General features: G+C 40.0%; 1 protein-coding gene across 1 annotated transcript in view; it reads left to right on the top strand.

The window, feature by feature from the left end:
• CACNA1C (calcium voltage-gated channel subunit alpha1 C) overlaps positions 1-15,912 on the top strand; it is a 562,571-nt gene that overhangs the window by 202,020 nt on the left and 344,639 nt on the right. The window contains 1 exon segment of the mRNA XM_044281366.1: positions 4,766-5,081. Within this exon segment, the coding sequence (XP_044137301.1) occupies positions 4,766-5,081 (316 nt within the window).

Here is a 15,912-nt window from a genome sequence, read left to right as displayed (position 1 = left end):
ACACCTGGTATAATAATATACATACTGGACTTGTGCTGTTGTCTTATACATATGACACCTGGTGTAATAATATACATACTGGACTTGTGCTGTTGTCTTATACGTATGACACCTGGTATAATAATATACATACTGGACTTGTGCTGCTGTCTCATATGTATGACACCTGGTATAATAATATACATACTGGACATGTGCTGCTGTCTCATATGTATGACGACTGGTATAATAATATACATACTGGACTTGTGCTGTTGTCTCATACGTATGACACCTGGTATAATAATATATATACTGGACTGGTGCTGTTGTCTCATATGTATGACACCTGGTATAATAATATACATACTGGACTCGTGCTGCTGTCTCATATGTATGACACCTGGTATAATAATATACATACTGGACTTGTGCTGTTGTCTCATACGTATGACACCTGGTATAATAATATACATACTGGACTGGTGCTGTTGTCTCATATGTATGACACCTGGTATAATAATATACATACTGGACTTGTGCTATTATCTCATATGTATGACACCTGGTATAATAATATACATACTGGACTTGTGCTGCTGTCTCATATGTATGACACCTGGTGTAATAATATATATACTGGACTCGTGCTGTTGTCTTATACGTATGACACCTGGTATAATAATATACATACTGGACTCGTGCTGCTGTCTTATACGTATGACACCTGGTGTAATAATATATATACTAGACTTGTGCTGTTGTCTCATACGTATGACACCTGGTATAATAATATACATACTGGACATGTGTTGCTGTCTCATATGTATGATACCTGGTATAATAATATACATACTGGACTTGTGCTGTTGTCTCATATGTATGACACCTGGTATAATAATATACATACTAGACTTGTGCTGTTGTCTCATACATATGACACCTGGTATAATAATATACATACTGGACTTGTGCTGCTGTCTCATATGTATGACACCTGGTATAATAATATACATACTGGAATCGTGCTGCTGTTTCATACGTATGACACCTAGTATAATAATATACATACTGGACTCGTGCTGCTGTCTCATACGTATGACACCTGGTATAATAATATACATACTGGACTCGTGCTGCTGTCTTATACGTATGACACCTGGTATAATAATATACATACTGGACTCGTGCTGCTGTCTCATATGTATGACACCTGGTATAATAATATACATACTGGACTCGTGCTGCTGTCTCATATGTATGACACCTGGTATAATAATATACATACTGGACTCGTGCTGCTGTCTCATACGTATGACACCTGGTATAATAATATACATACTGGACTCGTGCTGCTGTCTCATATGTATGACACCTGGTATAATAATATACATACTGGACTCGTGCTGCTGTCTCATACGTATGACACCTGGTATAATAATATACATACTGGACTCGTGCTGCTGTCTTATACGTATGACACCTGGTATAATAATATACATACTGGACTCGTGCTGCTGTCTCATATGTATGACACCTGGTATAATAATATACATACTGGACTCGTGCTGCTGTCTCATATGTATGACACCTGGTATAATAATATACATACTGGACTCGTGCTGCTGTCTCATACGTATGACACCTGGTATAATAATATACATACTGGACTCGTGCTGCTGTCTCATACGTATGACACCTGGTATAATAATATACATACTGGACTCGTGCTGTTGTCTCATATGTATGACACCTGGTATAATAATATACATACTGGACTCGTGCTGCTGTCTCATATGTATGACACCTGGTATAATAATATACATACTGGACTCGTGCTGCTGTCTCATACGTATGACACCTGGTATAATAATATACATACTGGACTGGTGCTGCTGTCTCATACGTATGACACCTGGTATAATAATATACATACTGGACTCGTGCTGCTGTCTCATATGTATGACACCTGGTATAATAATATACATACTGGACTCGTGCTGCTGTCTCATACGTATGACACCTGGTATAATAATATACATACTGGACTCGTGCTGCTGTCTCATATGTATGACACCTGGTATAATAATATACATACTGGACTCGTGCTGCTGTCTCATACGTATGACACCTGGTATAATAATATACATACTGGACTGGTGCTGCTGTCTCATACGTATGACACCTGGTATAATAATATACATACTGGACTGGTGCTGCTGTCTCATACGTATGACACCTGGTATAATAATATATATACTGGACTTGTGCTGCTGTCTCATATGTATGACACCTGGTATAATAATATATATACTGGACTTGTGCTGCTGTCTCATACGTATGACACCTGTGCTGTTATAATAATATACATACATGTGCAGATGTCTCATATGTATCACACACGTGTTATGTCAGTATCCCAGGAGGCATTGTGTCCCCATTTTATTCTCCTCCTTATTGCCTGGTAAACATGTTTGTATATCACATGATAATTATAACGGCCAAACACTGTTACATCATCGTGGAGAAAAGAAAGGCAGGAACAACTGTTCCATAATACAGTACAAAAACGACCCCCTCAGACATAAGAGGACTGTGCCTTATATAATGTACAGGACAGTGCACTATAATGAATAAGGCACACTAAATTATTATGTACAGCACACTGCACTATAATGTCCAGGACACTGCACTATAATGTACAGGACACTGCATTCCAATGTACTGGACGCTGAACTATAATGTACAAAACATTGCACTATAATGTACTAGACACTGCACTATAATGTACTAGACACTGCACTATAATGTACTAGACACTGCACTATAATGTACAGGACACTGCACTATAAAGTACATAGGACACTGTACTGTAGAAGACAATGCACAATAATATGCAGTATGTTTGTGTATCCTATACATTATATACTGCAGCAGTGACTCCCAGTGACAGTGTGTTGTATATTTTAAAATGATGTGTCCTCCCTTTGACAGTGTTCTGTATATTTATATAATGCAGTGTCCTCCCAGTGATAGTGTTCTGTATGTTGTATTCTGTAATGTTCTCTGAGTCCGACAGCATCCTGTACATTATATAATGCAGTGTACTCACAGTGGCAGTGTCCTGAATATTATATAATGCAGTGTCCTCCCAGTGACAAAGCCTTGTATATTATATAATGCAGTGTCCTGTACATTATATAATGCAGTGTACTCACAGTGACAGCGTCCTGTACATTATATAATGCAGTGTTCTCCCAGTGACAGTTAAATAGAAAATTGCGGCACACGACTCCGTTCATTTGCAATTTAAGGCATTTTATTCATATCGTATCACATAGAATTCATGATCCAGTAGTATCTCTGAAGCGCAATTGATTATGGGTATTAGATTATGTGACCAGTCAAGGCCTTCCTCGGTGGTCTATTATATCAGAGCTTTTCCCAGGAGCTTTTCTCTGCATTATATTATGATCAGGATACAGTCAATGGGAGAACACTGCATTATATAACTGTACAGGTCACTGTCGGTGTAAGTAACACTGTATTACATAATGTACAGGACATTGTCAGTAAGGACACTGCATTGTATTATGATCACAATACATTCACTGGGAGAACACTGTATCATATAATGTACAGGACACGGTCAGTGTAAGGACACTGCATTATATTATGATCAGGATACAGTCACTGGGAGAACACTGTATCATATAATGTACAGGACACTGCCAGTGTGAGGACACTGCATTATATTATGATCAGGATACAGTCACTGGGAGAACACTGTATTATATAATGTACAGGACACTGTCAGTGTGAGGACACTGCATTATATTATGATCAGGATACATTCACTGGGAGAACACTATTATATAATGTACAGGACACTGTCAGTGTAAGGACACTGCATTATATTATGATCAGGATACAGTCACTGGGAGAACACTGTATTATATAATGTACAGGACACTGTCAGTGTGAGGACACTGCATTATATTATCATCAGGATACAGTCACTGGGAGAACACTGTATTATATAATGTACAGGACACGGTCAGTGTGAGGACACTGCATTTTATTATGATCAGGATACAGTCACTGGGAGAACACTGTATCATATAATGTACAGGACACGGTCAGTGTAAGGACACTGCATTATATTATGATCAGGATACAGTCACTGGGAGAACACTGTATCATATAATGTACAGGACACGGTCAGTGTAAGGACACTGCATTATATTATCATCAGGATACAGTCACTGGGAAAACACTGTATTATATAATGTACAGGACACGGTCAGTGTCAGGACACTGCATTTTATTATGATCAGGATACAGTCACTGGGAGAACACTGTATTATATAATGTACAGGACACGGTCAGTGTAAGGACACTGCATTATATTATCATCAGGATACAGTCACTGGGAGAACACTGTATTATATAATGTACAGGATACGGTCAGTGTAAGGACACTGCCTACGGGCAGTGGTTAAATGCGAGGTTTCTGTCTGAAAATGTTCTTAATGGAAACCTGAGGCAGACAATACAGCTGCAGTGTGAAAAGAGCCTAGGATGTAGTTTTCTCACTAGAGACTCTGAACCAGCAGGGGTCAGCAGTGAGGTGTGATTTTCTGATGCCTGAGAGCTAACAGGAAACAAGCAGAATTATGAATTCAGCTGTGAATGTGATTTAACGTATTAGCTCCATGATAGCTTAATGAACATAACCTGTAATATTTCATCGTGTAACAGGTTTCCTTTTCTTCTTCCTTTTTAGGCTCGAATTATACGAACCCACTCCCTGCGTTGGGCACCATGAATTCTACCCCTGGCCTGGCGACAGAGCACATTGCATCTCCAGGTGCTGCCCTCTCCTGGCAGGCTGCCATTGATGCTGCTCGTCAGGCTAAGTTAATGGGCAGTACGGCCAATGCCACCATATCCACGGTCAGTTCCACACAGAGGAAAAGACAACAATACAGCAAGCAGAAAAAGCAAGGAGCCACAACGTCGACGAGACCGCCACGAGCATTACTCTGTCTCACGCTGAAAAACCCCATCCGCAGGGCTTGTATCAGCATCGTGGAGTGGAAGTATCCTTCCTGTAATCACTGTTCTCGGGGAAGGGTTTCAGGATTTTTTTTAATTGTTTTTTTAGGCCACACCCCTGACTAACTCAGATTACACCCCTGAATAGCTAAGTTATGGTGTAGAGTATAATGTATAGGGTCCAAAGTTCTTGTACTTTCCTCCAGCAAATCTGCTGAATTATGGAACAGTATAGCGGTAAGGAATATATGAGTGCATTAAACATTTGCCATTCTGGAGTCTGGGAAAGCTGGATAATAATCAATGTTACTCCCAATGCAGCGAACAGTAAACCTGCTAAGGCTTGCTTCACGCCTGTGTTTGTCGATTTGGCAGCCTGTTCTGGCCGGGAACAACCTGCCGGATCCGGCATTGTGGGATGCATGCTGGAATGCCTTCCTTCCCCATTAACTATAATGGGGTCTGGCAGTGATCCACCGGTGATCCAGCGAATATGCAGAGAAACGGCTGGAGGGACAAATACCGCTACAGAGGTTTTTGTCCGGCCGATTCCCTGCGTTGTATACCAGAATAGCCTGCCGGCAGTGCGAAACAGGCCTTAGTTAGTTTGTTAGGAAAGCTGGGTGCTAGAATGGCTGTTGCATTATAAATGGCTTAATATTTTGCACTGATCTTGAGAGACGCCATGTTATATGCTCCAGTCACATCCAAAACGGCATTCAGACTTGCCATTTTGAATCCGTCAACACTGCGCTGGCATACACACCACTTACACCTACCCACCTGAGATTCCATAATGCCCTTCACTCTGCTGCATCTCATATAGGAAATGTATAATTCTATCCTGGAAAAGGGAAAAATCCCAGTGGGAACTGTAATAGTGGCCATATTGGTTCCCATCCAGCTTTCCCAAAGACAGATATAACTAAGAACCAGGTGGGGAAAAAAAACACTATGCGGTTTTCCATAAAAGCAGATTGTGTCTATCAATATCGATTTTTTTTTGCCTTTGTTCTTAGAAGTAGAATCGGCATGGCGCCCTGTAGCAGCATGTGAACATGGCCTTATATGTACTAGGAAATGCACGACGGCACAGGCGGCCAAATGTAAGAGAGAACAGTTTAATCAGAGGGCCCGGAGATGCCGGACTTAGCATAGATCATGTGTTTATTCTGGCACACGCGTGCTGACACCATTTGACTTGTGCAGGGGGATCTTGGCGTGTACGGGCAGATCACAGAGGCAGATGTTCTGTGTCAGGGCACAGGAGCCAAGTATTAACTCGCTGCTGTCTACACAAGAAGACGTCCGGCGCCCGCTGCTGCTGCCAGAGAACATACTGGGCCTCATATATCTTCCTGCCTATAGCAATCAATCACAGTGCAGCTTACATTCTTCCAGAGCAGTGAGAGAAATGAGAGCTGCACACTCATTGGTTGCAAGGGGCAACAAGGACGGTTTTACCCAAAAGACATTTTGAATGTATAGGGACCAGTATTTTCCTTAAAATTGTGCGATTTTGGTGATTGTAGGCATTGCGGTTTATAGAAATTTGTGTGGTTTTTGTCATACAGTAGCACTGAGGTCTCATGCACACGACCATTGTTCTGGTCCGCATCTGAGCCGCAGCTTTTGCGGCTCGGGTGCGGAACCATTCACTTTAATGGGGCCGCAAAAGATGCGGACAGCACACCGTGTGCTGTCCGCATCCGTTGCTCCGTTCCGTAGCCCCGTAAAAAAAATAATATAACATGTCCTATTCTTGTCCGTTTTGCGGACAAGAATAGACATTTCTACAATGGGCCGCCCATTCCGTTCCGGCACACGGACGGCTTCCGTGTTTTGCGCAAAAAACAGCACGGTCGTGTACATGAGGCCTAAGAGTAGGAGTTTTTTTTTTTAAATGTAGGTAAAATATAGATTGTACGTAGATTTCCGTAGTGCGCATTGGTTTACAACCAACTTATCATGAGAAAGTGACAAGCGACCATAGATAACATTCCAACTGTGTCTTTCTTACAAGGAAAAACATAGTAACAAAAGAATAAGGCAAAGTAAAATTATACAAAATACTGTAGATTCAGCTGCTTTTTAGTCATATCTATTTCTGGGAAAGTTGGGTGACAACTCATGTGCAATCCTTAATGGCAGCTATAGTAGTGTCACTCCAGCTTGGGTATAGATGGTCAGACCTGCCCAGATCCGCAGCAATGTGGGATAAGGTTACATGTTGCCTTCTGCTTCTGGAATGTGGGAAATCTGGAAGTAACTGTAAGGCCCCATTCACATATTCCGTGGTACAAACCTCCGTGGTTTTTGTTTTTAGTTTTTCAATTGGACTGCTGAGAACCCACTTGTGGTTTAGCCCCACTGAATGAAGATAAAACACCCTCCATATCACCTGAGCCCATACCCATTAATCCGTATATACGTTCCGCAATCCTGCAAAAGAGATAGCACATGTCCGTTTTGGGATAAGAATAGGCCTTGTTACAATGGTTCAGCAAAAAAACTGATTCAACACGGACGTCACTCAGGCGTCATCCTTATTTTTTGCGGATCAAAAAATACATGCAGTTGTGTGAATACACCATTATTGGTGATTGATTCTCTTTTAATTTCTTGAGGGAAAGGTTCATTGATAGAAGAACACTCAACAGGTAACAAACACAGACCTAGGGCACGGCCACACGATCCAGTTTCCTAATGCAGTTTTGGAATCTAATATCAGAAGTGGATCATAAAAGGAGAGAAAGTATAAAAGACAGATACAATTTTTCCTCTTTTTTTCAATTCGCTCCTGATTTTGCCATCTAAAACTGCATGCAGAAACCTGACTGTGTGTCCGTACCCTTACATAGAGAGGACATAGTAACATAGTATATAAGGCTGAAAAAAGACATCTGTCCATCCAGTTCGGCCTGTCATCCTGCAAGCTGATCCAGAGGAAGGCAAAACAATGCTTATGAGGTACTGTAGAAGCCAATTTTCCTCACTTTAAGAGAAGAAAACTATTTCCCGACTCCAATCGGGCAATCACAATAAATCCCTGGATCAACGACCCCTCTCTAGTAGCTATAGCCTGTAATATTATTACACCCCAGAAATACATCCAGGCCCCTCTTGAATTCCTTTATTGTACTCGCCATCACCACCTCCTCAGGCAGAGAGTTCCATAGTCTCACTGCTCTTACCGTAAAGAATCCTCTTCTATGTTTGTGTACAAACCTTCTTTCCTCCAGACGCAGAGGATGTCCCCTCGTCACAGTCCTGGGGATAAATAGATGATGGGATAGATCTCTGTACTGACCCCTGATATATTTATACATATTAATTAGATCTCCTCTCAGTCGTCTTTTTTCTAAAGTGAATAACCCTAATTTTGATTATCTTTCAGGGTACTGTAGTCCACCCATTCCAGTTATTACTTTAGTTGCCCTCCTCTGAACCCTCTCCAGCTCTGCTATGTCTGCCTGTTCACAGGAGCCAAGAACTGTACACAGAGCTCCATGTGTGGTCTGACTAGTGATTTGTAAGGTGATAGAACTATGTTCTCATCACGGGCATCTATGCCCGCTTTTGATGCAACCCATTATCTGATTGGCCTTGGCAGCAGCTGCCTGACACTGGTTTTTACAGCGTAGTTTGCTGTTCACTAAAATTCATAAGTCTTTTTCCATGTCAGTGTTACCCCATATGTCTACTTTATTTTGGCATAATTTTGTAAATGTCATTTTATTATTTTAGGACGTTAGAAGGCTTAGAATTTTAAAAGCAATTCTTAAAATTTTAAGAAAATTTCCAAAACCCACTTTTTAAGAACAGTTCAGTTCTGAAGTCACTTTGTGGAGCTTATATAATAGAACCAACCCATAAATTACCCCATTTTTTAAGTGACACTCCTCATAATATTCGAAAATGTTTTTGAGAAATGTTGTTAACCCTTTAGGTATTCCACAGGAAAAAAGGTCACTTTTTTTTGCAGATTTTCCATTTTAATAAAAAATTTCCTGGAACACATCAAGGGTTAACAACATAACAAAACTTAATATTTATTACCTCGATTCTGCAGTTTGCAGAAACACACCATATGTGGTCGTATACCGCTGTTTGGGCACACGACAGGGCACAGAAGGCAAGGAGCGCCATATGGTTTTTGGAGGGGAGATTTTGCTGGAATGGTCTTTGGGCACCATGTTGCATTTGAAGAGGCCTGGGGTAACTCCACAGTGAAAACCCCCAAAAAGTGATCACATTTTGTAAACTACACCACCCAAGGAATTTTTAAGGGGTGTAGCGAGCACTTCACTTTTAAATAATTTGTAATACTTGGGTGTGAAAATGAAATGGGTGCTTTAGGCCCAAACTTTCTTTTTCACAAAAGATAACAGGAGAATATCCTCTCTAGTAGCTATATCCTGTAATATTACACCCCAGAAATACATCCAGGCCCCTCTTGAATTCCTTTATTGTACTCACCATCACCACCTCCTCAGGCAGAGAGTTCCATAGTCTCACTGCTCTTACCGTAAAGAATCCTCTTCTATGTTTGTGTACAAACCTTCTTTCCTCCAGACGCAGAGGATGTCCCCTCGTCACAGTCCTGGGGATAAATAGATGATGGGATAGATCTCTGTACTGACCCCTGATATATTTATACATATTAATTAGATCTCCTCTCAGTCGTCTTTTTTCTAAAGTGAATAACCCTAATTTTGATTATCTTTCAGGGTACTGTAGTCCACCCATTCCAGTTATTACTTTAGTTGCCCTCCTCTGAACCCTCTCCAGCTCTGCTATGTCTGCCTGTTCACAGGAGCCAAGAACTGTACACAGAGCTCCATGGAATTTTTAAGGGGTGTAGCGAGCACTTCACTTTTAAATAATTTGTAATACTTGGGTGTGAAAATGAAATGGGTGCTTTAGGCCCAAACTTTCTTTTTCACAAAAGATAACAGGAGAATATCCCCCCCCCCACCCAATTTGCTACCCACTTTCTCCTAAATACAGTAACACCCTAATTGTGGTCGGAAACTGTTATTTAGGGATACATCAGGGCTCAGAAGGGAAGGAGCGGCATCTGGACTTTCTAACATGGAATTTTCTGTCATGGTTTTCAAGAGCAATAACTTTTTTTATTTTTTGTTGAATGAGCTGCGTGAGGGATTATTTTGTGCGAGACAAGCTGTAGTTTTTAGTGGCACCCTTTTGGGGTACGTTTGGCTTTCTGGTTGCTTTTTATCTAATTTTTGGGAGGTGAAGTTACAAAAAAAGCAGTTTGGTGTCATTTTTCAATATATATTTTTTTTTTACACCGTTCACTTGATGGGGTAGATCATGTGATATTTTTATAGATCCAATCATTACAGATGTAACTATACCAAATATGTCAATTTTTTTAATTTTTTTATGTTTTACACAATAAATACATTTTTAGAAAAAAAAAATCATGTTTTTGTGTTGCCATTTTCTTAGAGCCATATATTTTTCCAGAATGTCCATTCAAGAGATAAACCGACCGCCCAAGGACATTTATAGTCAATAGGGGGTCAGGGAGTGGTTAAACAAATGATATGAGATCTATTTCCACCTTCTTTGTGACCCATAATCTGTTCAGTTCCATTGAAAAGCAAACTGAAATCATTTAGAGGGGGAAATAAAAATAGCTAAAGTAAACTAATATGGTTGCATAAGTGTGAACACTTCTTATAAATGGGGATGTGTTCGTGTTTAGAATTAGTCAATCAAATTCAAGCTCATGTTAAATAATAGTCAGTACATAGCTACCATGATTTAAAGTGATTCTGATTAATCCCATTTAAAGTTCAGCTGTTCTGGTAGGATTTTCTTGACATTTTCTTAGTTGCATTTTACAGCGAAAACCAAAGAAATCCTATTGTTGAAAAAAGTATCAGGCAAAGGGTACAAAAAAAAATTCCAAGGCATTAGATATACCATGGAACTCAGTGAAGATGGTCATCAAGCTGTGGATACAATTTGGCATAACAGTGACATTACCAAGAACTGGATGTCTCTCAAACTTTGATGAAAACACACAAAGAAAATTGTCCTGGGAAGCTGCCAAGAGGCCTACAGCAACATTAGAGAAGCTGCAAGAGTTTCTGGAAAGTACTAGTTGTATACTACATATGACAACAATCTCATGTTTGGACTGTGGGATAGGGTGGCAAGATGGAAGCCTTTTCTTACAAAGGAAAACATCCAGGCCTGGCTATGTTTTGCCAAAACCTACATGAAGTCTGCTAAAAGCATGTGGGAAAACATGTTATGGTCTGATGAGACCAAGGTTGAACTTTTTGGCCATAATTCCAAAAGCTATGTTTGGCGCAAAGCCAACACTGCGCATTACCAAAACAACACCATACCCACAGTGAAGGCAGCATTATGCTTTGGAGCTGTTTTTCTGCAGCTGGAACTGGAGCTTTAGTCAAGGTGGATGGAATTATGAACTGTTCCAAATATCAGTTTTGGCACAAAATCTTCAGGCCTCTGCTAAAAAGCAGAATTTTACTTTTCAGCACAGCAAACACCCAAAGCATACCTCAACATCAACAAAAGAATGGCTTCGCCAGAAGGAGATTAAGGGTTTGGAATGGCCCAGGAGATGCCCTCACAATCTAACAGATTTGGAGCGAATGGGCAAAGATTGCCAAGTCAAGATGTGCCATGCTGATAGACTGAATGCTGTCATAAATTCAAAGAGTACATAAAGTATTAGTGTAAGGGTATACATATTTATGCAACCACATTATTTTAATTCTTTATTTTTCGACCCTAAAAGAGCTCAGTTTGTATTTAAATTGAATTGTGCAGATTATCTGTGACATTAAAGGGAACCTGTCACCTGGATTTTGGGTATAGAGCTGTATCCGCAATATCCAGTCCCCATAGCTCTCTGTGCTTTTTTTGTGTAAAAAAACTACGAATTTATAGATATGTAAATGAACCGTAGATGAGTCCTGTCTCCTCCATGCTTGAGAGATGAGTCCAGCATTCTCTGACTCTGAGCCCAGCCACCCCCATTGAGAAGGAGCCCAGCACCGCCTTGCATTCTCAAAATCTCCTCCTTGCTCCCCGACGTCACAAAGCTGGAACGCCATAATCTCGCGATGCGCAAGCTAGCGCATGCGCAGTTCGTTCCCTGAGGCTGATGCCAGCGCAGGAAAGGAACAGTATGCTGACACTGTGCATGCGCTAGCTCACGCATTGCTAAATTACAGCGCTCTAGCTTTGTGACATCAGGGAGCAAGGAGGAGATTCGGAGTATTCGGGGCGGTGCTTGGGCTCCTTCACAGTGGGCGTGGCTGGGCTCCGGAAACGTTAGTAGCCTCATTTACATATATATAAAATCATTCTTTTGACACAATAAAAGCACAGAGAGCTATGGGGACTGGATATTGCGGATGTGCTAGCGGAGATCTAGCAGCCCATGTCCTCAGCTCAATACCTAAAATCCAGGTGACAGGTTCCCTTTAACCCCTTAAGGACCAGGCAATTTTTTGCAAATCTGACCAGTGTCACTTTATGTGTGAATAACTTTAAAACTCTTTTACTTATTTAGGCCATTCTGAGATTTTTCATCACATATTGTACTTCATGACACTGGTAAAATGGAGTAAAAAAAAATCATTTTTATCTATAAAAAAATACCAAATTTACCAACATTTTTGAAAAATTAGCAAATTTCCAAGTTTCAATTTCTCTACTTTCATAATACATAGTAATACCTCCAAAAATTGTTATTAATTTATATTCCCCATATGTCTACTTCATGTTTGGATCATTTTGGGAATGCCATTTTATTTTTGGAGACGTTACAAGGCTTAGAAATTTAGAAGCAAATCTTGAAATTTTTAAGAAATTTTCCAAAACCTACTTTTTAAGGACCAGTTCAGGTCTGAAGTCACTTTGTGAGGCTTAAATAATAGCAACCACCCTATTCTAGAAACTACACCCCTCAAGGTATTCAAAACTAATTTTACAAACTTTGTTAACCCTTTAGGTATTCCACAAGAGTTAATGGCAAATGGAGATAACATTTCTGAATTTCTATTATTTGACACATTTTCCATTTTAATTCTTTTTTTCAGTAACAAAGCAAGGTTTAACAGCCAAACAAAACTCAATATTTATTGCCCTGATTCTGTAGTTTGCAGAAACACCCCATATGTGGTCGTAAACTGCTGTACGGGCACACGGCAGGGCACAGAAGGAAGGGAACGCCATATGGTTTTTGGAAGGCAGATTTTGCTGGACTGGTTTATTTACACCATGTCCCATTTGAAGCCCCCCCCGTATGCACCCCTAGAGTAGAAACTCCCAAAAAGTGACCCCATTTTGGAAACTACCGGATAAGGTGGCAGTTTTGTTGGTACTATTTTAGGGTAAATATGATTTTTGGTTGTTCTATATTACACTTTTTTTGGCAAGGTAACAAAAAATAGAAATTCTGAAATTTCATCTCCATTTGCCAATAACTCTTGTGGAACACCTAAAGGGTTAACAAAGTTTGTAAAATCAGTTTTGAATACCTTGAGGGGTGTAGTTTCTTAATTGTAGTTACTTTTTTGGAGTTTCAAAGTTTTTTTTGTGTCTCCATATTCTGAAAGCCATATTTTTATTTTTGTTCTTTGGGTGACTATCTTATGTAGGGGCTCATTTTTTGCGGGATGAGATGTCGGTTTTATTGGCACTATCTTGGGATGCATATTTTGGTCGCTTGCTATTACACTTTTTGTGATGTAAGGTGACAAAAATGGCTTTTGACACCGTATTTATATATATATATATTTTTTGCTGTGTTCACCTGAAGGGTTAGGTCATGTGTTATTTTTATAGAGCAGGTTTTTACAGACACGGCGATACCTAATATGTATACTTTTTTTTTATTATTTAAGTTTTACACAATAAAATCATTTTTGAAACGTCTCAATAGTCTGAGAGCCATATTTTTTTATTTTTTTGGACGATTGTCCTATTTAGAGGCTCATTTTTTCCGGGATGAGTGGCAGTTTGATTGGTACTATTTTGGGAGGCATATAACTTTTTAATTGCTTGCTATTACACTTTTGGTAACGTGAGGTGACAAAAATGGCATTTTTGACACTGTTATACTTAACATTTTTTTACGGTATTTACCTGAGGGGTTAGGTCATGTGATATTTTTATAGAGCAGGTTCTTACGGACGCAGCGATACCTAATATGTATCTTTTTATTTTATTTTACTGTAACACAATAACAGCATTTTAGAAAAAAAAATCATGTTTTAGTGTCTCCATAGTGTGAGAGCCATATTCTTTTTACTTTTTGGGCGAATGTCTCATGTAGGGGCTCATTTTTGCGGGATGAGGTGCAGATTTGATTGGTACCATTTTGGCGTACATATGACTTTTTTGATCATTTTCATTACCTTTTTTGGGAAGTAAGGTGGGCAAAATTTCAATTACATCATAGTTCTTAATTTTTATGGCGTTCACCATGCGGGGAAAGTAACATGACAATTTTATAGATCAGGTCATTATGGATGCGGTGATAAAAAATCATGTATAGTGCATTTATTTTTATTTTTTTTAATCAGTGATAAATATGTTTTTTTATTTTTACTTTTTTTCCCAATTTTTTTGTCGTGTCCAGTGGGTCTGATGTCTGTATAATACAATACAGTACTCTATATAGTGTACTGTACTGTGTTTTCACTTTACACTTAGTCTGATGATCTGTGATCCCGTCAAGAATCTGGATGAAATGGCACAGCAGCCCCCGATGGGAGAGGGAGGGAGCTCCCTCCCTGTTAACCCCTTCCATACAACGGTTCCTATGGACCGCGGCATGGAAGGGGTTAAATGGCTGACATCACAGCAAAGATGTCAGCCGTTTCAAGCAGAGTGTCAGCAATGACAGTCTGCAAAAACGGCTCGGCCATCCTGGAAATGAGAGGGCGTGGGCTGGATGATCGCACCCCCAACATACGGCCAAATACCGTAAAAGGACTGAACTGAAGACATCCTGATGCACACTGCACAGATTGCTTTCTATTCAGAATGCATTGAGATAAAACTGATGCGTTTTTTTCCGGTATTGAGCCCCTATGACGGAACTCAATACCAGCTAGTGTGAAAGTACCCTTAGATAAAAATGGACACATAATTAGACACAGTAAAGTACTTCATTAACACATTGAAATATATACATACAATTGGACACTGTGGTAACATGTCTAGCTGCCTTGTTAGCAAATTTACAAGCAGAAACAAAACTATACTTATAATGCAAGGTCTAGCACCTGCAAAATTGAAAGGGGTTTCCCTAGATATTTTACGTGATGACCTATCCTCATCAGTATCTAATCGGTGGCGGTCCAACACCCGTGGCCCTCGCCGAATAGCTATTGGAGAAGGCACTGGTGCATGTAGTAGCGCTCAACCTTCTCTCAGCTCACTGAGCTGCTGTGCTTTATGTCACAGCTCAGCTTAATTCATTTCAATGGGGTTGAGCTGCGTCTAGACCATGTCACTTGGCCGAGGCAAAGCTGCGAGAAGGCCACGGCGCTACTGCGAGCACTGGTGCTGATCGCCGGAGGTCACAGTGTCAGAACCCACCTATCAGATACCGATGACCTATCCAGGGAATAGATCATCAGTTAAATATCTGGGAAAACCCCTTTAATGAATCAGGGAGTATTTCCCAGAAAACTTTATTTAACTTCTACATCTGTGAAATAATCGGTATTTGGCCTTGAGTTAATAGAAACATGTATCTTGTACTAAGCTTCTAAATATATTTGTTAAAGGGAATCCGTCATCAGGTTTTAGCATATTAAGCTGTTGCTATTGCAATTTTATATAAACTACCTT

Source organism: Bufo gargarizans, chromosome 2 (genome assembly GCF_014858855.1).
Source record: "Bufo gargarizans isolate SCDJY-AF-19 chromosome 2, ASM1485885v1, whole genome shotgun sequence".
NCBI classification, from domain to species: Eukaryota; Metazoa; Chordata; class Amphibia; order Anura; family Bufonidae; genus Bufo; species Bufo gargarizans.
Note: the sequence above shows the minus strand (reverse complement) of the source record. Positions and strands in the feature narration are given on the sequence as shown.